The sequence below is a fragment of the Pseudopipra pipra genome, chromosome 15 (assembly GCF_036250125.1).
Source record: "Pseudopipra pipra isolate bDixPip1 chromosome 15, bDixPip1.hap1, whole genome shotgun sequence".
NCBI classification, from domain to species: domain Eukaryota; kingdom Metazoa; phylum Chordata; class Aves; order Passeriformes; family Pipridae; genus Pseudopipra; species Pseudopipra pipra.
Window position 1 is genome coordinate 10,680,475 of NC_087563.1, and position 22,356 is coordinate 10,702,830.

Sequence of the window (22,356 nt, forward strand, 5' to 3'; positions counted from 1 at the left end):
TGGAGCAACCTGGTATAGTGAAGGGTGTCCCTGCCCTAAACAGGGGAGTGGAACAAGATGATCTTTAAGGTCTCTTCCAACTCAAACCATTCTATGATTCTATGATTCCTGACCCTGCACAGAACCCCCCCAAAAATCCCACCATGTGTATGAGAGCATTGTGTCTGAGAGCTCCTTGAACTCTGGCAGGTTTGCTGCTGTTACCATTTCGCTGGGGAGCCTATTCCAGTGCCCAGCCATCCTTGGGTTGAAGAACCTTTTCCTAATATCCAACTTAAACCTCCCCTGACATAGCTCCAGCTGTTCCCTCGGGTCCTCTCACTGGTCACAGAGAGCAGAGATTGGAGCTGCCCCTCCACTGCCCCTTGTGAGGAAGCTGCAGACCCCTATGAGGTCTGACATAAATCTCCTCCTCTCCGGGCTGAACAGACCTCAGTTGCTCCTCATACGGCTTCCCCTCTAGACCCTTCACCATCCCTGCAGCCTCCTTTGGACACCCTCTCATAGCTTTATGTCCTTCTTATATTGTGCTGCCCAAATCTGCTGGCAGCTGAGGGACAGGCAGGGCTCCAGGCTCACTGAGCACACAGGGACACAGCCACAGTCACAGGAGCCAGGATACACTGCCTGGCTGAAATTAGACCTGGAGCCTGTGAGGAACACTGGCCCCTCAACACTAGGGCTAGTCCTACACGTGCACCTGTCCAGCACAGCCTGGGCACTGCGGGGCTGCCGTGACTCAGGGACTTCCTCAAGCCGAGGAGGTGCTGCCGTGTTTATCCAACCGTCCTCCGCGAATTTTTTACCCATGAATCCACCCCATTAGGCTTTCAGCCACCTGAATTATCGGCGCCCACATCCTGTGGCCAGCAGTGCCAGGTCTGGAGCAGACACCTCCTCTGGCACAGCCGGGGTGGGATTGCTGTTCTCAGCACCCCGAGCACCCCCTGGAACCCTTCCTTGGCCACTCGGCGCCTTCTTCTCCCGCCGAGGGGCTGCTTTATTCACTTCCCACTGCATCCCCCTGCTCCACACTCCATGTCCTGCACAGTAAAGGTGTCTGCGGGTGCCTCCCCTGGTGCCCCCCACCATTCAGGGGATCTCTGGGGTATCTCTGTCTCCTGAAGGTTGGGCTGCGGGAAAAGGGGAACCGGGACGGGATAACCGGGGATGCAGCCGGGGATTGGAGCCAGGAACCGTGACCAGGAAGTGGAGCCGGCGGTGAAACCCATCCCGCCCCACGGGAGACGCACCCTCACCCTTCCCATCACAGAGAACCGGTCCGTCGAGGCGCGGACGGGCTCGTCCCGGTGCCGGCACTGGGCGGACACCGCTCCGATCCGCCCCCACGGGCGGTGCCCGGTACCGACCCGCCCCGTCGGCGAGCGGCGGGCGCGGGGAGCCGGGCGGCGGCAGAGCCACGGGACGCGCCATGCTGCCCGCTGTCCTCCGCCGGTGGCTCCGCCGACCCAAGGTGAGACCGGGGAGGGTGGCACCGGGGCCGGTCACCCTCCCCTGCGCCCGGGACCGGGGGCTCCGCCGGTCCCGGGCGCAGGGGAGGGCGGCGAGGGTCCCCCGGGGTGGAGCGGGAGGAGGAAGCTGGGGGACTCCCGCGGACCTTTCCCGGTGTTTACAGCCATGCACGGATCCGTGCCCGCGCTGCCAGGATGCGGCTGAACTTGTTCGTCCTGCTCTGCCCCCCGGGGAAACTGAGGCACGGGTGGGTGGGGAGGGCGGCTCTCCCCGGGAGGAGTCAGAGCTGCTGTGGGAGGGTCCCACGTACCTGCCCTAGTGGATGTTTGTGGATCCATGGGCCCCAAACATCCCTGCTTCGCCTGTGGGATTTGGGATCCTTCTGGCCCAGCACACAGGGTGCTCCTGCCATCACCCCTCTGTACTCTTCCCGCAGCGCTCCGACCCTCGCCTGCTTTCCCAGTTCTTCTTTGCCGATGAGAGGGTGACAGCGGTGGTGGCCGAGATCAATGGGCTGGATGCCGAACTGGACCCACAGCAGTACCTGGTGCTCCTCAACCAGCTCCACCTCAGTCAGGTACAGGGACAGCCAGGACCCTGGTGTGACTTGGTCCCCTGGGACACCATGGGTGACATCCATGCCCTCCCCAGGCTCACCTGCTGGCCATCCTGGAGCGGATCATGGAGGAGTGCATCCCCATGCAGCGGCACAGCCGGGACTACCTGGTCAAGTTCCCCGAGGAGCTCTTGGTGGACAACTTGGGGAACCACATGCTGTTTGCTGCTGAGGTGAGCCCAGGGATGCTATCTGGGAGGTCTGGTTCTCTGAGGCTGGGGGGCAATAGGCCCCCCACTACCAGCTGACCCTGGGGTTAGGGGCTGCACTGCCCCGGGTGCTGGCTCCTGATGGTCTCTGTCCTAGCAGTGTCTCCTGGCTGGGACCTTCCCGGAGGTGGAGGAGGCGGACAGGGCACAGCTGCGGCCCCAGGCCAGGAACCTGCTGTGCAGCCTGGAGCTGGTGCGGACAGTGCTGCGGGAGCAGAGCCTGAGCCAGCCCAATTCCTACCCGGAGCCCGTCCGGGCTGTGCTTATCCAGTTCGACCGGCTCTTTGCAGAGTTCGAGCTGAGGTGGGGGCCAGGGCTGGGGTGCTGGGGGCCTGTGCCAGGACTGGAGGGGCCTCACACTCCCTGCATCTCTCCAGCTATGTGTCCTCGCTGGTGGCAGTGAAGTCTCCCGAGGAGATCTACAGGCAGCAGGAGATCATTGTGCTGTTCTGTGAGACGGTGGAGAGGTGAGTGAAGGGCACTGCACATCAGGTCAGGGTAGCAGGGACCCCAGCCCCAAGGATGGGCAGTGTCCTGAGGCTCAGCCCCACTGTAAGGGGGTGTGTGTCCCCCCAGAGCCCTGCGCCTGGGCTACCTGACCCAGGAGATGATCGATGGCTATGAACCGCTGCTGATGTTCACCATCCCTCGCTTGGCCATTATCAGGTGGGTGCAGCCCCTGGAGAAGGGGGGATGTTCCCTGCCCTGTACCAGCCCCTTCTCCCCATGGGGAACTGGGGTCCTGGGCAATCCCTCATGTAAGTTGAGCTCTGTCCCCTCACAGCGGCCTCCTCATCTACCCCGAGGGTCCCCTCAGCCTGGAGCGGAGCCCTGAGGAGATGTCCCGGGTCTTCAGCCCCTTCTACAACCTCCTGAAGAAGATCAGGTATGCAGTGGGGTGCAATGGGTGGGGCCATGGGGCAGCAGGGGGGCAGTGACATGGGGTTGATGCCGTCCCCTTGCCTCAGGGAGCTGCTGCGGGTGCTGTCAGTGGAGGAGCTCTGCCTGCTGGAGAGGAGCCTGTGCACAGCTGAACCAGAGGATCCCTGTGGTCCAGATATCACCCCAGTGTGGGGAGCAGCTGTGCCCAGAGAGGACCCCCCTGCTCCCTCTGGTCTCCTGGAGATCCCTTGTGCCACACCACCAGCCCTCACCTGCACGACGCTACTGGGACCCTCTGGTGCTGTCGACAACCCAGGCACCGACTGGCAGTGGGGGTGTGTGGTGGGCAGGAAGCGGGGCCGAGATGGCAGATCCCTGTCCACTGGGACAGGACATCTCACACCACCCCTAGGGTAACTGTCACCTCCCCTCCGTGCAGCCCCCAGATCCCCGGGAGCAGCCCAGGGATAGGTGCCACCCCGGGTGCCCGCTGCTCAGAGCTGCGCTGCCGGTACAGCAGCACCAAGGACATGCTGCACACCCTCTTTGTCTGCATCTCTGGTGAGTGACCCCCGAGACCCCCCAGCACCTTGAGCTCCCCAGCACCCTGACCCCCCACCCTTCTGGTGCAGGGGTTGCCGATCAGCTCCAGACCAACTTTGCCAGTGACATGCGCAGCATCTTGAAAACGGTCTTCAAGATTGTGGCCTCGCAGGCGGAGCCCTTGGAGGAGCCCAGTGCCAGCCGTGAGTAATCCCCAGAGAGTGAGAGATTGTTCCTCTGCCCTGCCCAGTGCCTGTCCCTGGTGAGACAAGGCCACAGCCCCAGGCATGGGGAGGACGTGGCCATACTGCCTGTGCCTGGTTTGGCTGTTCCACCATAGCGCTTGTCCCTGCAGGAAAGAAGGATGATGACTCCTGTGTGGCAGATGCTCCTCGTGTGGCTGACTGCCCACTGTGCTCCAGCCCCACGGAGGCTGCCGGGCTCTGGAGGGCAGGTAAGGGGCTGCCCAGGTGCCATGGCTCTGGGGCAGGTGTGAGGCTGGGGCTGATCCTGCCCCCATTCTGCCGGAGGGGGTCTGGCTTTGAGGGGGGCTGGCACAGGCGGGTTTTACTAATATGTTTTGCCCAGCAGGCACTCACCGCCTGCCTGAGTGGGTGCCCGACAGCACGTGCAGCCAGTGCTCTGCCTGCCGCTCGCCCTTCACCCTGCTGCGCCGCCGGCACCACTGCCGCAGCTGTGGGAAGGTAGGATGGGGCTGAGCTGGGATGTGTGGGGTCCCTGAGGGACCTGCCTCTGCTCAGCCCCCCTCTGGCCCTCTCCTGCAGATCTTCTGTGCCCGCTGCTCACCGCATGCTGCAGCGCTGCCGCACTACAGCCACACCAAACCCGTGCGTGTCTGCACCCACTGCTACACCACACACCTCTCACCCGCATCCCAGTGCGCCCGGAGCCAATGAGAGCCCCTCTGCCAGAGCTGCATCTGCAGGAGGCCATGCACCAGGGGCAAAGGGCCGTTCCGGGGCTGCTGGGCAGCTCTTCAGCCCTATCACTGCTGTCAGAGCTGGGTGGGCATGATGGCAGGACCCCCCTACTTGGCAGTAGGACTCCCCCTCACACAGGGGCAGGACCCCACAGACGGCAGCAGCCCACGCCTGGCAGGCCAGGGTCACAGTGGGCGCAGGACCGCCCCTCCTGATGCACCGTGGCCGTGCCCTGCTTTCAGTGAACCGCGTGCACCTGCCCCCCGGCTGGAAATGTGCTTCGTGGTGGTTTTTTTTCAGGTGAACTTTGACTGTTGTTGGGCCCGGGGCAGAGTCTCCCCCCCCACCCCACGGCCTGGCCTGAGAAGGTGCAAACAGCCCTCACATGACGGCGGGTGCCCCAGGGCCGCCCGTGCCACACCCGCCCGTGCCGTGCAGTGCCGTGCCCGGAGGCCCGGCGCTCCCCTGCCCTCCCTTCCCCACCGCCTGCACCCGACGGATTTTAATAAAGAGAGAAGCCCGCCTGGCTGGGCCGCGTTGCACTGGGTTCCCGGGGCGAAGGGGGGAGCGGGGCGGGCTAGTGGTCGCAGCCGGTGTGGGAACACCTGTGGGCGCGGTGGGGCGATGAGGCGCTGGGGGTGTCCCGAGCGGTCTGGGGATGGCGGGGGTGTGAGCGCTCCCCGCCCAGCTCCCACGGGCGGGCAGGGGCGACCCGCGCCCCGGGCGTCTCCGGACGCGCATGGGAGCAGACATGGGAACACTTCCCGGGAGGGCACGGCCACGGCGTGGTAATTAATTAACCACCGGGGGCGTGGCTTTTCCAAGGGAGGCGTGTCCGGCCCCGCCCCCGATTCAAATTTGAAGCACGCGCTTTCCCGCCCAAAGTTGTTTGCCCGCCGTGGTGACGTCAGCGGCGCGCGGTGTCCCGCAGCCAATCAGCGCGGGGCCTTCGCCCCCCTCCCGCCATGGAGCCCGCGGCCACCACCAGCATCCAGGTGCTGCTCCAGGCGGCCGAGTTCCTGGAGCACCGGGACCACCGCGACCCGCCCGGCCTGGCTGAGGCCGAGCACGGCTACGCCTCACTCTACCCCGCCCGGTCGCGCCGGGCCGTGAGCAGCGTCAGGTGAGCGGCGGGAGAGTGGGTGGGTGGCGGTGGCCGGCGGCGCCGGTGCTGATCGCCGGCGGCTCTTCCTCCCGCAGGTCGGTGCACAACGCGCTGGAGAAGCACAGGTACCGGGGCGTGTGGGGGGAGCGGCGGGGCAGGGGGTGGCTCTGCCCGTGCGCCCACCCTCGGGCTGACCGCCGTGTCGTCCCCCTCCCGCCCGGCCGTAGGAGAGCCCAGCTCCGGTGCTGCTTGGAGCGGCTGAAGCAGCAGGTGCCGGTGGCCGCGGGGCCGGCCCGTCCTACCACGCTGAGCCTTCTGCACCGTGCCCGGCTTCACATCCAGGTGAGGGGAGATGACCGCGGTACCACTCGGGGGACCCCGTGTGGCAACAGGCCCGCTCAGCTCTGCCCCGCTCATGGCTCGCTGGGTCCCCGCAGAGGCTGGAGGAGCAGGAGCTGAGGGCACGGAGGGCCAAGGACCGGCTGCGAGACCAGCAGCGGAGCCTGCGGCGGCGGCTGGAATGGCTGCTCCTACCCACCGACGGGGAACGGGCACGGGCTGACAGCCTAGACTCATCCCAGCTCTCAGAGCCCTCCGAGGGAGGTAAGGGAGGGGAAGGATGGAGGGTGGGTGGGCAGGAAAGGAAAAGCAGCCGGGGTCCTGACTTGGGCTCCCCCCCCCCCCCCCCCCCCCCCCCCCGGTGCCCAGAGGATGCCGAGGTAGAGGTGGATGGTGTGGTGTTCGGTGGGGACCTGCTGCACGCCTTCGGCACTGGGAGAGACCACAGCTACTCCAGCCTCCACAGCCCGGAATCCTGACAGTGCCCATTGCCTTCCCTGCACTGCCTGCCTGCCTCCTTCCTGCTGGAAATGCAGCCTCCCCGGCCTCATCACAGCCAGGATAAGGGGCCACAGGTAGGGGTGAGCACCCAGCTTGGCCCCCAGCAGCTGGGCTGCTGGGCAGCACTGGCTGTGGCACTGGGTGCACAGGGCTGGCACTGCACTGTGGCACCCACTGTGAGTGCACTGCAAAGCACTGGGAGAGGCACTGGAAGAGGGCCCAGCTGTCATGGGGAAACCCTCACGCCTCCCCCTGTGCACCGCCAGGCATGTGGCAGTGCTGCTCACTGCAGACATGGCTACAGGAGGGCTATCCCGTCCCTGGAGAGACAGAAAGGGGAAACAAGTGCATTAAGCAATCTGCCTTCATGCTCCCCCAGGCACCCCGCTCTTTTGTACAGACCCCACACTTTTATAGTAAAGGCACTTGGTAAAATCCTGGCCTGTGTCTTCCCTGTGATCCTGGCAGCAGGCTGGACCCCCAGAGTGGAGGGCAGCACTGGGCTCTGCTCTAGCCAGGCCAGTCCCAGTCAAATCAGAGGTGGGAGTAGATTCTTTAATGATAATTACATCTCAGAAAGGGTCTAACAGCAGCTGATTGTCAGACTTGTACAGTTTCTTTAAAAATATAAAATCTAAGGAGATTTCTATCTGTCCTGGTGCAGCTGGCCCCTCACACGTACTGCTTCTTCTTGGTGGCTGCCTTGCTCGCCAGGTCCTTGGCTTTCTCTGTAGCAGCCAGAGCTGTCTCCTTGGCTTTCTCGGTCGCTTCCTTGGCAGTCTCCACCAGTGTTTTGGATGGAGCTTCTCCTATAACACGGAAGCTGTTAACTCAGCCCTGCCCCGGCACTGGAGTGCCAGCCAGACCTGCCCAGCCGCCTCGGCACCAAGGCACTTCCCCACGCAGATGAGCCTGGTGCTCCTGACCTCGGCACGTCAGGGCATGTTGCAAAGGGGAACCGCAGACACGTCACTGCTGCCCTGTCACATCCCGTCCTGCCTGCACTGCACTCCACCCCTGCCTGGCCTTGCAATCACTGCCCGGCTGCTCCACTCAGGAAGGGCAGGCTGTGCCAAGGCATGGGGCAAAGGTAAGGGAGGAGGATTTCACAGTCAGATCAGTTCAAGCTGCGACCTGCCCATGGACTGGAGTGTTCCCAGTGTGACCTCTAACTCCAAGAGACCCGTCCCGGTCAGCCCCGGCCTGCCCCTGGTGCCCACCTTGCATTCTTGCTAGCACGTATTCAAATCCCTTAGTGCTCTTGGTCACGTTGCTTTTGAACCTGGCCAGACCAAACTCCTGCAAGGGAAAAGTCAGTGAAGGTGCAAGCCCAGCTCCCTGTCACACACAGCCCCTGGGGCTTTTGTCCCAGCTTGAGAAGTCACAAACAGTGACTTTGACAGTGATGGTTCTGGGTGCCCGAAGAGCTCATGAGGGCTGGGGGAACAAGGGGAAAGGGTGTAAAAACCATCATAAGGAATGGGTAGAGAAAGGGGGAGCAGGAGCTTTAGGGGGGCACACAGTGCTGCTCGAGCAGTGCTCACCTGGATGGCCCGCGAGACACCAAACAGGCTGGAGGATACCCAGGCCTCTCGCTTGACCTCGGTCCAGTTGCTGTTCTCCGGGTTCACCCGGTACACGCACCGCTCCTCCACCACCTGTAGGAGGCACAGCCCAGCTATAGGCACTGCTGGGCCCCCTCCACCCCCCTATGCATTCCCGCCCGCGGCACTTACCATGAGACGGGCGTGGTTGATGTTCCAGGTGAACGTGGTCATGGTCTGGTTCTTGGGGTCCACGATAGAGTCCTCCAGGATGTAGACGGAGTGGGCGACGTTAGCTGGGAAGAAGCGCTCTGCCCAGCGCGGCATCCGGTTGGTCTTGGTCAGGAGCCGCCGCGACAGCAGCTTGTGGTCCGGTGTCACCTCCCGGTGCACGATGTCTTCGGTCAGGACATGTTTGCTAAAACGGCGGAAGAAAACATCAAGCCCTGCTCCTTCCCGGCCAGCCCCACTAGGGGCTGGGAACCATCAGGCACCGCGGGATTAAGGGAGGGGGAAACCAGCTCGCCGCTGTGTGCACCCATCCCAGAAGGCTGGAGGGGGACGAGCAGAGCCCCCGCGGGACCCCCGGGAAAGGGCTGGGCCGAGGAGGAGGGGCAGCATTCCCAGATGGCATCGGGAAGGGGGGGGGGGGGGCAGCGGGCGCATGGGGGTTCGGGGAGGGCCCCGGGCGCACCTGTAGGGGTTGGGGTAGCGCTGCCAGAAGGCGGCGAACACCTGGTCCCAGGGCCCCTTGAGGACGCTCAGGCTGGCGCAGTACTTCCCCATGGGCCCTGCGCTCAGGCCCGCGCCTCCTGGGCGGCCGCCATGCGGCCCGCGCGCCCCGCCCGGCCCTGCGCACGTCCGGCCCCGCCCCGCCCGGTTCCGGCCCCGCCCCGCCCGGGGCGGCCCCGCCCGCGGCGGCGGCGGCGCGAGGATGAGCGGGCGGCGGGTGGACGCCAAGGTGGTGCTGCTGGGGCAGGAGGGCGTGGGTAAGAGCAGCCTGGTGGAGCGCTGCGCCCACGGCCGCTTCCGCGCCGGGCCCTACCAGAACGTGAGTGACACACGGGCACCGCCGCGGTGCTGCTGCGGCGTCTCCGCGGCATCGCGTCACCCGCGTCTGCCCGGGATGAGCCCCTTGTGTGGCCCATCCGCGCGTCGGTGCCCTCGCTCCCCCGCCGTGTCCCTCCACATCCCCGAGACGGTGTCCCCTCGTGTTGTCCCCCGCCATCCCCGGGATAGGACCCCTCCACCCCTCCTGCACTCGCGGGTCCGTCCCCTCGTTTCCCCACCGTGTCACCGGCGCGGTGCCTCCCACGTACCCACGACGGTGTCCCCCGCGTCGCTCTCATGTCCCCAGGGTGGTCCCTTCGTGTTCACCCCTCTCGATCTCCGGGCTGGTGGCCTCCGTATCCCGCCCGTGCCCTCACCGTGTCTCTGGCAATGTGAGACCACATCCCTGGCACGATGTCCCCTCATGTTGTTTCCCGCCATGCCTGGGCTGGAGCCCCTCCACATCCCTCTCATGCCCGTGGGTTGGTCCCCTTGTTTCCATACCCGCTCCTCCTACGTCCCCGGGTGTGTTTCCCCGTGTTCCCTGGCCGGTTCCCACCATGTTCCAAGGCCAGATGCTCCGGGCATCCCTGAGCCAGTCCCCACTGCTCCTCCTGCTTCACTTCCAGACGATTGGAGCCGCCTTCGTGGCCAAGGTGATGTCCGTGGGGGAGCAGACAGTGACCCTGGGCATCTGGGTAAGTGCAGAGACAAGGGCTGTGCTGACATCCCCAGCCACCCCCTGGCTCATGGATCTCCAAGAGTCACCTGCCGAGCACTTCCTTGTGTCCCACAGGACACGGCCGGCTCGGAGCGCTATGAGGCCATGAGCCGCATCTACTACCGGGGGGCCCGGGCTGCCATCGTCTGCTATGGTAAGGGCATGGAGGATGGGGAGGTCCCAGGATCCTGGGACAGAGTGGTGGCAGCACTGGTGGGTCAGGCACTGAGGAAAGCGTTGGACAGACCCTGACCCCTCTCTCTCCCCAGATCTCACCGACAGTGGCAGTTTCCAGCGAGCCAAGTTCTGGGTGAACGAGCTGCAGAACTGTGAGGAGGTACAGGGGTGCTGGGGGGCTGCACAGCCTCACTGTGGGGCAGGGGGGCTGCTGGTAAAGACATGGGTACATCCCTCCCATCCCTCTCCCTGCCCCAGGGCTGCCGGATCTACCTGTGTGGCACCAAGTGTGACCTGCTGGAGGAAGACAGGAGGAAACGGGGGATTGACTTCCATGATGTGCAGGACTACGTCGATGGTACAGCCACTGCTGGCCCTTCCTGGGGCTCCCGCAGCACAGGGGGTGGGGGGCATGGGGGGATGGATCTGTGTGCGAGGGGCTCTGCCCTTGCCCTGAGCCTGCAGCAGATCCGGTGGCACCAGGGCTCTGTGTGTGGTGAGGTGCCAGCTCTACCAGGGACCTCCCTGGGCACAGCATGTCCTGACATGGGCAGGCACGTGGCCAGCTGGGCCAAGGGGCCAGGAGCCCTGTCATGGGTCTCTGCCAGCCCCCTGTCAGCGGCTGTGCCCGAGGGGTGACTCTGGGGGCAGCTGAGCCCTTGGGCCATATCTTGCACCTGCAGCAAGTGCCAACCTGGACCTTGTTTCAGAGATCAAAGCAGACCACTTTGAGACCTCCAGTAAGACGGGCCAGAGTGTGGGTGAGTAGCCCCTCACTAGGGCCATGCCCTGGGCAGAGCAGGGCCAGGGGGCTCTGCCTGGCGGGGGCACCCACACCCACTGTGCCACCTCTCCCCCCCAGATGAGCTGTTCCAGAAGGTGGCCGAGGACTACGTCAACTTCTCCGCCTTCCAGGTGATGACAGGTGAGTAGGTAGGAGCTGTCTCTCCCCAGGCACCCTCTCCTGTGCCTCTGCTGAGTGTGGAATATGAGCGATGGGGATCTGGCAGAGCCCTTCCTCACCTCTGCCCTGCTTGGGGCTGCTGCAGCTCTGTGCTGGGGATTGTCCTGTGGAGGTTGGGTCCCATCACAGCATCCTCGTCCCTGCTTAGGCCAGGCTCAGCATGTCCACACAGCTGGGCCATGATGGCCTTTGGTGTCCAGGAGCCTCGCTAGGCTGCAGAACTGGCTCAGTTCTTCACCAGGCCTGCCCCAGCGTGCTCAGCCTGGCTGTACCTCCCACCCTGGGCTGTGCCATTGCCTTGGGCTGTGCTGTGGCCCTGGGCCTTGCTGCTTCTCCAGGGGTACCAAACCCTCCTCATGGGACCTGCTGGGGCCCACGCCTGGGACCAGCAGCTTTGGGGCTGCCACACAGCATTTTGTGGCGTGGATGTGCCAGCAGCCTGCCGCTCCTGCTCTCTTCCAGAGGACAAGAGTGTCAACCTGGGCCAGAGGAGCAGTCCCTACTTCTACAGCTGCTGCCACCACTGAGCTCTTGTGCCAAAAGGGAACTGCTGCTGCCGGCTGGGCAGCTGGCGCACGCCGGATGCCTCCGGTGTTTTACCTGCTGTGTTTTAGCTGTTGGGGCCTGTCTGTGCCAGGGCACAAGGCCTGCGGACTGCTCTCCTCCTGGCATGTGGAGTGGCACAGGGCTGCCGTGCAGTGCCAGGATCTATGGACTGTCACCCCCAGGGACCCCCCTCCCTGCCACCTGTGGCATTGGTGGGAGCTGCTGTGGCCCAGCAGCAGCCGGTAACTTATTCTCTCGGAGATGCTCAATTCATTGCAGATTTATTTAAGCGTCTTCTCTCAAGGTGTACAATGTAAATAAAACGCATTGTGGTCTGAGCCGCCCCCTGTGCACGAGGCTTTTGGGGGTTTCCCATCCCTCCCCCGCCCCCCTCGGCAAGACAAATCACAAGAGGACATCGAGAGTAAAGTTAAACTTTACTTTACAGTAATTTTTCTTCTATATACAAAGAATTACAGTACATGTTCTGGGAGCACCTGGGCAGGGCAACCCTCTTTTCATTATAAGTTTCACATACACAGCCAACAGTCTAAGGGGAGCAAAATGAAAGTAATCAATGGTCCAAGACTCTCCCCTCTCCCTCTTCTAAAAATAATATACATGCTGGAAATATGTAGTTTTCTCTCACCTGCTCTGGCATTCCTGCTTAGAACTGACAGACGAGTCCCAGCCAGGGCTGAGCACCCCCATGTCCTCCCCAGCCCCTGCCTTGGCTGGGCTCCTCAACTCCCAGTGCTTTTCCCTCTGGCTGAGCCTGTGGAACAGGACCCTGCAGGGAACCTCCATCCACTGCCACCCTGTGGGCAGCAGACCCTGGGGTGAAGGCAGTGAGGGGCTGCTCACACCAAGGTTCCCCCCACGAGCAAACCTCCTGCTCACAACTCCAGTGCAACTTAACGCTGCTGCTATGAGTGGCCCACCCCTGTCTCTGGGCAGTGAGGAAGGGGCAGTGGGTAGTCACCCTCCCCAGGACCCTTGGCTAGTTGGCAGCCAGGACTCCAGCTGAGAGCATGTAGCACTGGAGGGCGGCAGGGGACATTCAAAGCCAGGGGACATTCAAAGCCAGGCATGGGGACACGTTAAGTGTCTGGCAGAGCAGTGACCTCGGCACCACGGATATGCAGGGCTGGGAGTGATGCTGCTGAAAGGCTTCCACCGTCCAGCTGCTCCCTGCCTGTGCCAGCCACTGCCAACACATCCCACCTCCCACCTATGTCAGCCTGGGCCTTCAGTTCCAGCCACGCTCCACCTTGAGTCTCCCAGTGCTGCTGCTTTTCCATTTAACAAGTTCCCAGTGTCTAAAAAAATACACAAAACCCAGTTCCTTGAAGTCAACAACTTGGAAACATCAGAAAAAGAAACAAAGACTGAAACCAGCTCAGTACCAAACGGACACGAAGAACATGCAGTAGCGGATGCCTGCTTTGCTTCACATGGCTCCACTGGCTCCCCACAAGGCCCACTGGCACACTGGTTTGAGTCTCAAAACCCTCATAAATTGAAGGAACTGAGTCACACCTCATCCTGTTTCAGTCACACAGACCCAGCTCTACGGGGATGGGATTCAGCTGGCCAGGAAGTCCCACCCTACGGGCCAGGAGCCGTGAGTCCAGCCCTACTGTGCTAAGCTGCCGACGGTTTACAATAGCACCACAATAGCCCAAGGGTTTTGCCAAGGGCAAACTGATTAAAACTTTACCTTGAAATAGGCCATAGCTACACCCATTTCTCAGATTTCCCTAGGAGGTAGATTCAGTGCTGTAGGGACTGTCCATCACCGCCACTCCTCCAGCCCAAGCTCATACAAGCTGTCCCCTGCACTGAGCTTTGCTTACATTGCTTTTGGAGGACCTGGAGCAGGAATCTTGCCTTTTCCCACCTCCTGCTAAGCAAGGGCACTGCCACCCCGCAGGTGAGACTCTTGCTGAAGCCAGGCACGTGGTGGAGCAGTCCCCAGGCTCCAGTGTCCCATGTCCCAGGCCCTGGGAGCCCCGAGCACCCATCAGCCCAGCCCGTGCTGCTGCAAGAGGTGCAGCCATTGCTGCAAATGATACCACCAGTGTTATCACTCTCACAGGGGGGTAATTAGCACGGGCAAAGCCTGGGAGATCGAACACAGCATCCCCCCTCTGGACTTTCAGAGTAGCTGCATGATTTGCCACTTTGCTTTAACACACACTGGCTGGCAAAGGCCAAAAGCCTCATCAGTAATTTAGGGCAAAGCACATTACAAGCAGGTTACAATTATGGTTATTTCAAACATCAAGCAAAATCAGAAGTTAAGGCTGAAATTAAAAATAAACGGAAGGTATTGAAGGTCTGAGGTTTCTCAAACAAACTCCCCCTGCCCTGTCAGAATGCTGCCTGTGGTGTCCAGGTAGAAGCAGGGTACCACCACAGCGTGCTCAGGCTAAACCACTGCCAAGGACATCAGGGTTAGGGCTGCTTTTTCTTAATTTTTCTTCCTTTTTTTTTTCACTGAAAGTGAGCTGAAGCTTTTCTAGCAACACATTGTCCCACCTTAATTTGTTAAGGTCCTTTGGATTCAACCATCTCTCTTCTAAATTTTAACACCAGCCACACCTTCAGAGCCTCTGCCTGCAGGGATTTAACCCTGAATTAACACGTACTCCCACGGTACCTCCCCGATACTTTGTGCATTGAAGTGAATCTGGTTCTTGGGGGGTTTTTTTTGTTAAATAGGAAAAGTTTAATTTGAGAACAGCAATAAAGCAAGCTACCATCAGCTAGTCAGCATCTGGAGATGTGCAGTAGGTGATGATCCCTTACAGTGGTAGCTTTCCTGCTAGATTCACCAGAGCCCTGGCTGACAGTGGGCCCCAGTCCAGCACTGGGAAAGATAGGACAAGCCTGCTCCCCTCCTGCCCACACATCCCACAGGTCCTGCAGTGGCTCCTCCTCTGCAACCCTCCTTGCCTGCCTGGGCACTTGAGTCCCTGACCACACTGCTACTGCTCACCAGAACTCCTCCATCACCAAAGGTCAACTAGGACTCTCTTGCCCACTGTGGAAATCCAACACTAAAGTTGGTCCTACTGTGGGATGGAAGCCAGGGCCACTGACCACAGCCCATTGCTCTGAGCAGGGGAAGCCAGGCTGTCTTGACAGCAAAGATGTTGACCAGCGAAGCGTTTGTATAGGAGCAAAGCCTTCACCCCCTTCAGAACCAAGGAGTCATTCCCACAAGCGGGAACGGGGTCAGGAACCTAGGAAGTTCCTGTGAGCCTCCCTGGGACCGCAGAGCTCTGAGCAGAAATAATTACACCCCTGACTCTGCTTCTACAGCACTCCACAACAGTGAATCAACACAAGAGTCACCTCTCATCCACCTTGGGTGCAATTAGGGCTGATCTGAGATTTAGTGACCAGGTGATTGGATCCCTCCAATGCAACAAAAGAGCACCACAGCCTTGGCAGGAGCTGCAGCAAAGCTCCGAGTCCAGCAGGTTACTTTGTCACTGTCCTCTACCTTGAAACTCCCCATGATTCAAACTGACTGAACTCTGAAGGCAGCAATGAACTGCCACAAACGAATCCAACTGCTTCAGCACAGACATCTCCCTCTCTTCCTCCAAGGCAGTGCTGTCACCACAGCAAGAGTCACATCAAGTGCACAAGCCCACATTTCCTTCACCAGAGTTTTGCTGCCCAAAGTTGTTCCCCAGCTCCTGCTCCATGCCAGTGAGGGCAGCCTGGGTAGGGCAAGGCTGTTGGGACCTCTCTCCACACCTGGTCAGGGCCTTGTCCATCTTGCTAAGGTGACCCAGCACTGCCAGACACTCCCATAAGCACCACTACTAAATCTGAAAAGCCCCCCTGATCTGATAGAGCACCACCCAGGACCCCAGTGAGGGTGAGGAGGGAAGAGGAGCTTCCTGACTTCCTCCTTCTGTGATGTTCCCCAACACCAACTTTACCAAGCAGCCTCCCAGCTATGCTGAAGTCAACCTTCCAACAGCAGCTGGAAGGTAGCAAGCTGGAAACCTGGATCCTTGTGGAAAAGGGAGACAAGAAGAGAGATGGGGTACAGTCAGCTGCAATGAAGAAGGCTGTGGGAAATGCCATGCAACAGTTTACTCCACATTCACTGTTCCAAACAAGCTTTTGGGTAAGCGCCTGCTGCGTGAAAGGCGGCTGCTGCCGTGAGCCTCACCCTGCTACGGGAGCACACGATTTATAGAAGTGATCTTTTCAAACCTGCTCTCATGAGAATTCGTTGAGAACTTCTCCATTTTACAGATTTAAAAAAGCCTGCACCAAAAATATTCACAGTTTATTTTTTCATGAAACAAGTAGCGAGTAACACGTGACAATGCAAAGCGGAGGTGGACAGAGCAGTGCAGAGACCTCTCTGGTTACAGCGGGAGCTGGCTGGGCACCGGCACTGAGGGAACCCTACTTACACAATCTACATGACTAAGTCCAGCTCATGGGAAGGCTTATAAATGTAAATTCAAGATTTATTTTCCTTCTCACACATGATAAATACTTAATATACTGAACGTCATTACCTTTTTTTTTCTTTTTTTATAATTTTGTTTAAAAAAGTTAACAAATGCCCTTAAGATAATCTTCTCTCTCAATGGATCTGAGTTGTCCTGATTCCCTTTGTGGAGGAGTCACGCAGAAATATAAGCTGCTTGTATTTCCCCAGTTTCAGCAGCAAGCAGGAACTGACCTGCTAGTCTTCCCGGAAAAAAACAACATTTAACAAGTAAGTTTCCATAAGCCATAAAGCTTTTCCAAGCCGTGAGCTATTCTACAAAGGATCTGAAATGATTTGGACTAGAGAAGAGATGCACCATAGCACTGGTAATGTCCCCTCGTGCCCAGCACACCTGGCCTTTTCAGGAGGACGTTGTCTCAGGGTGCACAAGTCAGGAAAGCAGAATAGACTGGGATTTGTCTCGGCACAGGTGTCTGCCTCCCTTCACAGAAAACTGCAAAGCTCATGACTGTCTACTCTGGGAGCAGCAGGCACTTGCAAGCCAGGTGGGAACAAGGAAGCAAAAGGTCGGGTCCCTCCCATGTCAGAGGGAGAGGGTTGGCCTGGAGCTGAACGCTCCCCTTCTGGGGAGAGACCTGTGGATCAGCCTGGAAGGAGAAGGATACACACACTGGAGCTGCGTGAGGGTCTGGTGGCGGCACAGAGATCCGAGGCTGTGGCCCCAGATCGGTGGAGCTCAGGCAAACCACAGAGGTAATGTGTTGTGACAGTGGGAAAATGCTGGTCAGCAGTGCTTCCTTGGCAGGACACTGACCCCATCCAGCCCAGGCACTGCCACCAGGGAGGCCCATCCTCCTCCTCCTGCCTGCGAGGGTGCCGGTGGTCGCAAGATGCTGCAGGTCCCTGGGACTCTACCACCTGGCCCACAAGCACCACGGCCAAGCCAACTTCTGCCTCCATGCTTGAGTGAATGGCTTTCAGCAGGCCTCGTCTGAACACCAGCCTGATGACTACCAGGTACTAAACATCTATTTTCACTGGAAAAGGGAGAAGAGGAAAAAAGAAAGCCAGCCAGCTGCTGGAGCCCACCATGTTCCAGTGTGAGAACTACAATTCAGTTGGAAGGACACACACACGCACACACATACACACACTCACTCCAACACAGTCCAGTTAATTCAAGTCTCCTTTGGTTGTAGAAGAGTTAAGCCAGAAGCTGCCCAAGGGGAAGGTGTTGAGATGGGTCCCGATACAGCTACGGAACCCTTGCCTCTGCACTGTGCAGTGAGTGAGTCAGGTTTTGCTTGCTGCTGGCAATACCAGGTGTGATGGGAACACGTCCTGAACACGCCTGAGGCAAGGGGAGAAAGGACTGCTCAGTCCGCTGGCTCACGTTGAGACAGAAGTCAAGAAGAGACTGGATGGAAATTTGAAAGGGAGCACCACTCCCTTGCCAGGGCAGAGCTCAGCACCTTGGGGAACCCACTCTGCCCTGCTCCACTATTGCTGCTTTACGGGTCACTACCTTTTCAAGGGCAGGAAAGCACTCCACATGTCCTGTGCTAAAGGATTAAGACACAAGAATGAAAACACTGCCAGACGACTACTTTCAAGATCTCTCTTTTCCCTGACTTCCTCCAGATTTCCCGTTTCTCGGGCCTGGCCAGATGCAGCTCTGTACAAAGGAGCCTGAATGGACACTGCCTATTAATGGAGAAAACTGCACTGAGCGAGCGCAGGGACTCCTCTCCCAGCTCACTGGAGATGATCCTTGTCCTTCAGCAAACCACACACACAGCACATCCCAGTGAACATACGGATAAACCTCACAAAGCAACGCCCTGCAGGGACAGAGACCTGGGCAGACAACACAAATCCCTTCCCTGCTTCTAGAGTCTGGCAAGGACATGCACCTGACTGCTCACCACCTGATCCTGAAACTTCTTCAGTCCCAGGGCAGCCTGACTGATCTCCTTCCTTTAAATGTAGTAATGAAAGCAAGGCCCCTGGCTGTACCTGGGAACCCACCTATGAATCAGACCTGGAGCTTGAACATGCTGGATCAGTAATGTGACCATTTCAATGGAATTGGAGATTTTCACCCAGAGTGGACTCTTTATTTCAGCTTTACCATTTGTTAAAGGAAGAGGAAAAGGTCACGGATGCTCTCTCCCTTTGCTTGGGCCAGACTCAGGTTTAAGAGAATGTCCTTGCTCATGTCACGAGAGAATATGGATGGGATGTGCATGGGTTAGGGGCTGGGCTCAGGGAAGTGAATAAAAAAAAAAACAAAAGAAAGATTCCCCCTCCCTAAACATTAAACAACTGAAACCTGCCTCCCATATTTACCAACCTCACTTTGGCTCTGAGTCGGCCAACTCACGACAGACAGAATCCTGGTTACAGGCTAACGCTGTGTTTTGTTCAGGCAAAGGGTCCTGCCCCCGAGGAGTCTGTGCTTTTCCACCCAGCCAAGAAATCTGGTCAATTGTCTGAATGTTCGTGACAAGCCACTGCATCTGCTCTGGGGGCACCGGCGCTTCCCTGGCTGGCCGAGGGGTCTGCTCGAATGCACGCAATCTCTCTGATGTCCACGGGGTCTGCTCTGCGGGGGCTGAGGTCACTTCCCAGCTGGGCTGAATGGTTGGCTCTGGTGGTTTCTCTGCTGTCCGGGAAGGCTGCTCAGCAGGCATCAGGGCTTTTGCAGTGGGCCAGTGGGTCTGCTCGTGCGTCTGTAGTTTCTCCGTAGGCCACGGTACTTGTCCAACGTGTGTCACTACCTTCCCAGCAGACCAAGAGATTTGCTCCCCAGCTAACATGGTCCTCTCTTTCTGCTGGGGATTCAGCTCCGTGGCCGGGGCTCCTCTCTCTTTCAGCTGAGCGTTCTGGTCGACAGGTCGCAGCGCCTTCTCTGACAGCAACAGCCTTGGAGCTGATGCAGCCAGAGGCTTGTCCAAGGCTTGAGGCCGAGGAGCCACGGCAGCAGTCAGCTTGTCTGATGCCTGAGGCCACGGGGCTGTAAGAGCTAGAGGTCTCTCCAAGAGCTGAGGCCGAGACACCCCAGAGCTGAGAGCCTTTTCCAGAGGCAGGACCCGCAGGGCCCCGGAGTCAGCAGCCTTCTCCGGAGGCAGGGGTCGCAGCACCCCAGGGGAGAGAGCCTTTTGTGTGAGTGGGATCCGCAGGGCCCCAGAGCTCAGAGCCTTGTCCACAGGCAGGACGTGAGGCGACCGGGAGCCAGGGGCCTTCTCCGGAGTTAGGGGCCACGACACCCCTAAGCTGGGAGCCTTCTCTGTGGGCAGGATCCGTGGCATACCCAAGGCAGGAGCCTTCTCCGGAGTCAGGGGATGGGGTGACCCAGAGCTAGGAGCCTTCTCTGTGGCTGGGACCCGCATTGCAGTGGAGAAGGAGGCATTTTCTGGAGGCAGGGGTCGTGGCACTGCCGATCCAGGAGCCTTCTCTGCAGGCAGGATCCGTGAGACAGGGGAGTCGGGGACTTCTGCAATGGGCAGAGGCCACAGCACCTCAGGACTGGAAGCCACCTCCAATACTGGGACCTGTGGCACCACAGAGCTGGGATCCTCTTCCACAGACTGTGGCTGTGGGCTCTGGGCAGAAGCGTCATCCAGCGGTTGGAGCTGATCAGCCTCAGGAGGCTCATCTGCCGGCTGGGACTGCAACGTCCCCACTGTGGCGAGGAGTCTGTCAGACAGTGGAGGATGCAGGCATTTTGTGGGGAACTCATCCAGCAGCTCAGGCTGCTGGGTCCCGGTGTCAATGAGGGACTTGTCCGATAACCCCAAAACCCCGGGGGTGTCTGGAGGCTCGTCTGACAGCTGGAGCTGCAGGGCACCAGCAGTAACAAGCGACTCATCCAATGACTGTGGTGATCCCGGAGGAGATTTGCTCGGCAGCTGAGGCTGCGAGGCGTCACTGGAGGACTCATCCAGGGGCCAGAGCACCGCGTTGGTGGGAGGTTTGTCGGGCTGCTGAGGCCGCAGCGCTACGATGATGGGCTGCTTCTCTGACTGCAGCCTTAGGGACAGGGCGGCCTGGGGCTTGTCTGACGGCTGCAGGCGAAGCGACAGGGTGGTGGGAGGTTTGTCCGAAGGCTGCAGCCGGAGCGAGAGGGTGGTGGAGGGTTTGTTGGATGGCTTCAGCCTCAGTGACAAAGTGGCGGGGGGTTTATTTGATGGTGGCAGTCTCAGAGCCAGGGTGGCGGGTGGTTTGTCTGGTGAAGGCAGCCTGAGGGCCAGGGTAGTGGGGGGCTTGTTTGATGGCTGCAGCCTCAGGGCAAGGGTGGTGGGGGGCTTGTCTGATGACGGCAGCCTCAGCGCCAGGGTAGCAGGGGGCTTTTCTGGTGACTGCAGTCTGAGGGCCACAGACTGAGGTAGGCTGTCCAGGGTCTGAACGCTCAGGTCTGTGTCTGCCTCCGTGTCTACCTCTGCAGGCAGCTGCTCCGGTGGCTGGGTGTCCTCTCCATTAGTCAGGGCTTCTATGGGAGGCACATACTCACGAATTTCTCCTGGCTCTAGAGGGTGAGGCCCACAGGGATCGTGCTCCGTACAGCATAATCGTCCATCCAGCTTGGAGATGAAGAGCATTCCTTCCCGGTGCTGCTTGCAGAAGGACCTGGGGCACATCTCGCAGAACGAAGCTGCTTCCTTACCACACATATCACACTGATGCCACGGGCACTCCCATTTTCCTGCAGCACAGACATGGGAGAAAAGACACACCTTAGGAGTAGTACAAGGGGAAGAGACAAAGGCCTGCTGCAAAGTGAGCTCAGGGGAAAGTGGGAACACCTGTGTAATACTCTCATACAATTCTACATGTCCTCCTCAGTTTCCACCATAGCTCCAGGCTTGACGGGCAGGTAACAGGAACCTGCACTCTCAGAAGCAACAAGGGCAATGATAATCATGACAAACACAAGCCACGTCAGGTCAGACCAAAAGCCCATCTGGTTCCTGCACAACACAAACTAATAGGAGTGCCTAGAGAAGAGCAGACACCCCCAGCTTGCAAATCTCTGTGGCTCTGAATTCCAGACAACATCAGTGGTGTCTGTGCACAAAACCCAGTGGACCTTTTAAGTAGATGTGTCAGATTCATCTTTTAATTCTGTGTCAACAACCTCCCTTCCTGTTTATCAGAAAGAAGAAGCGAGAGAGCAGTGATCACAAGGGGTAAGTTCCTATTGTCTCTATACCCAAAGGCACCTTCCTTAACCTCTGCCCATGAAAAAACTACGGCTTAACACAAAGCTGCTCCCTTCGGAGCTCCACGTTCACAGTGAATCTATTGACCATCAGTATCAACATCATCAAGAGGAAAAAACCAACACTACTTCAGAGATTGCTGGCAGACACCACTTGGGCCAGAGCATTTCCCAGTCTCCCTGAACCAAACCCACACAGCTGTGGCTGTGGCTACCAGCTCTTTTCCAGGGATGCTGGTGCATGGCCATTGGTCCCTGCACTTGTGCAACAGCAGCTCTCCACGCTGTTTTTCCCCTGGGGTTGAAGACTACACGTAGCATGTTTTCCCCCTCCTTTGAAGCCAGTCCAAGGCTTCTATTCCAGTCTCAAAATATGCACACTGCTTTTCTATGTCTTTTCCAGTTTTTCACCATTTTTTTCCAAGTGGGGATGTTAACGCTTCACATGGTTTCCCCCTTTCCTGGCTCACAATGCTGCAGCACAGGCTGCCACTGCTCCCCCTGCATCAGAAGCATCCCAGAGAGCGACACTCAACTCAGCTGGGCCACTGAAAAGACTCTAGGACCATCCTTATAGAGGTCATTTGTACAGATGGAAAATAAAAGGTCAAAACCTACTAGTTTGCTGCAGGAAGGATCAATCCTATCAAACCCCTCTAATGATCTTTGACAGAATAAAAGGCCTAATGAATAAGCACTCTCTCCAGAGACAGCCCTGAGCTCTTGGAAGTAAGATCACACAATTAGCAACATGCAAACAAGCAGGAAATTCCAATTACTTGACAGCAATGCCCATGGCAGAGGAAACATTTGAAGTAGAAAGTGCTGAACCTTTCATGTCTTGCATGATACTCTGAGGAGCAGGCTATTGAAATCACAGCCTATGTGTAAAAAAAGTAAAATTGCTACAACTGACTGAAAATCATTCTCAAAAAACTATCAAAATTCTCAAAAAAGCTATCAATGGTCTTGTGGTAAACTGAGGAGGCATTTCAAACTACATCCTTCAGGATTATATTTTAATCTGTATTGTAA

General features: G+C 58.8%; 5 protein-coding genes across 9 annotated transcripts in view; 3 read left to right on the forward strand and 2 right to left on the reverse strand.

Annotated features, from left to right (window-relative positions):
• Positions 1-567: 567 nt before the first annotated feature.
• LOC135422571 (lateral signaling target protein 2 homolog) lies at positions 568-5,192 on the forward strand. Its single transcript, XM_064671841.1, has 13 exons — positions 568-1,474; positions 1,910-2,050; positions 2,125-2,262; positions 2,399-2,601; positions 2,676-2,765; positions 2,875-2,964; positions 3,083-3,184; positions 3,267-3,515; positions 3,620-3,741; positions 3,813-3,926; positions 4,079-4,177; positions 4,315-4,427; positions 4,509-5,192. The coding sequence occupies exons 1-13, from the start codon at positions 1,433-1,435 to the stop codon at positions 4,638-4,640; spliced, it is 1,635 nt and encodes a 544-aa protein (XP_064527911.1). The 5' UTR covers positions 568-1,432; the 3' UTR covers positions 4,641-5,192.
• A 110-nt stretch (positions 5,193-5,302) lies between these two features.
• On the forward strand, positions 5,303-7,044 carry MXD3 (MAX dimerization protein 3). Its single transcript, XM_064671847.1, has 5 exons — positions 5,303-5,787; positions 5,865-5,894; positions 5,997-6,111; positions 6,207-6,372; positions 6,478-7,044. The coding sequence occupies exons 1-5, from the start codon at positions 5,630-5,632 to the stop codon at positions 6,585-6,587; spliced, it is 579 nt and encodes a 192-aa protein (XP_064527917.1). The 5' UTR covers positions 5,303-5,629; the 3' UTR covers positions 6,588-7,044.
• Positions 7,045-7,143: 99 nt separating this feature from the next.
• PRELID1 (PRELI domain containing 1) lies at positions 7,144-9,024 on the reverse strand. Its single transcript, XM_064671844.1, has 5 exons — positions 8,848-9,024; positions 8,346-8,571; positions 8,154-8,267; positions 7,830-7,908; positions 7,144-7,418 (listed from the first exon to the last, which is right to left on the reverse strand). Exons 1-5 carry the CDS (start codon positions 8,937-8,939, stop codon positions 7,282-7,284), a joined length of 648 nt encoding a protein of 215 aa, XP_064527914.1. The 5' UTR covers positions 8,940-9,024; the 3' UTR covers positions 7,144-7,281.
• Positions 9,025-9,041: 17 nt separating this feature from the next.
• Positions 9,042-11,949, forward strand: RAB24 (RAB24, member RAS oncogene family). Its single transcript, XM_064671846.1, has 8 exons — positions 9,042-9,204; positions 9,833-9,901; positions 10,000-10,078; positions 10,194-10,261; positions 10,360-10,459; positions 10,812-10,862; positions 10,964-11,026; positions 11,528-11,949. The coding sequence occupies exons 1-8, from the start codon at positions 9,088-9,090 to the stop codon at positions 11,590-11,592; spliced, it is 612 nt and encodes a 203-aa protein (XP_064527916.1). The 5' UTR covers positions 9,042-9,087; the 3' UTR covers positions 11,593-11,949.
• An 80-nt stretch (positions 11,950-12,029) lies between these two features.
• Positions 12,030-22,356, reverse strand: part of NSD1 (nuclear receptor binding SET domain protein 1) — a 63,312-nt gene continuing 52,985 nt past the window's right edge. For 4 of the 5 annotated variants that reach the window (XM_064671822.1, XM_064671821.1, XM_064671826.1 and 1 more), the window contains exon 23: positions 12,030-20,805. In XM_064671822.1, the coding sequence (XP_064527892.1) occupies positions 18,455-20,805 (2,351 nt within the window). In that variant the 3' untranslated portion in view covers positions 12,030-18,454. The remainder of the gene's footprint in view (positions 20,806-22,356) is intronic. The other variant, XM_064671823.1, reaches the window with a different exon arrangement.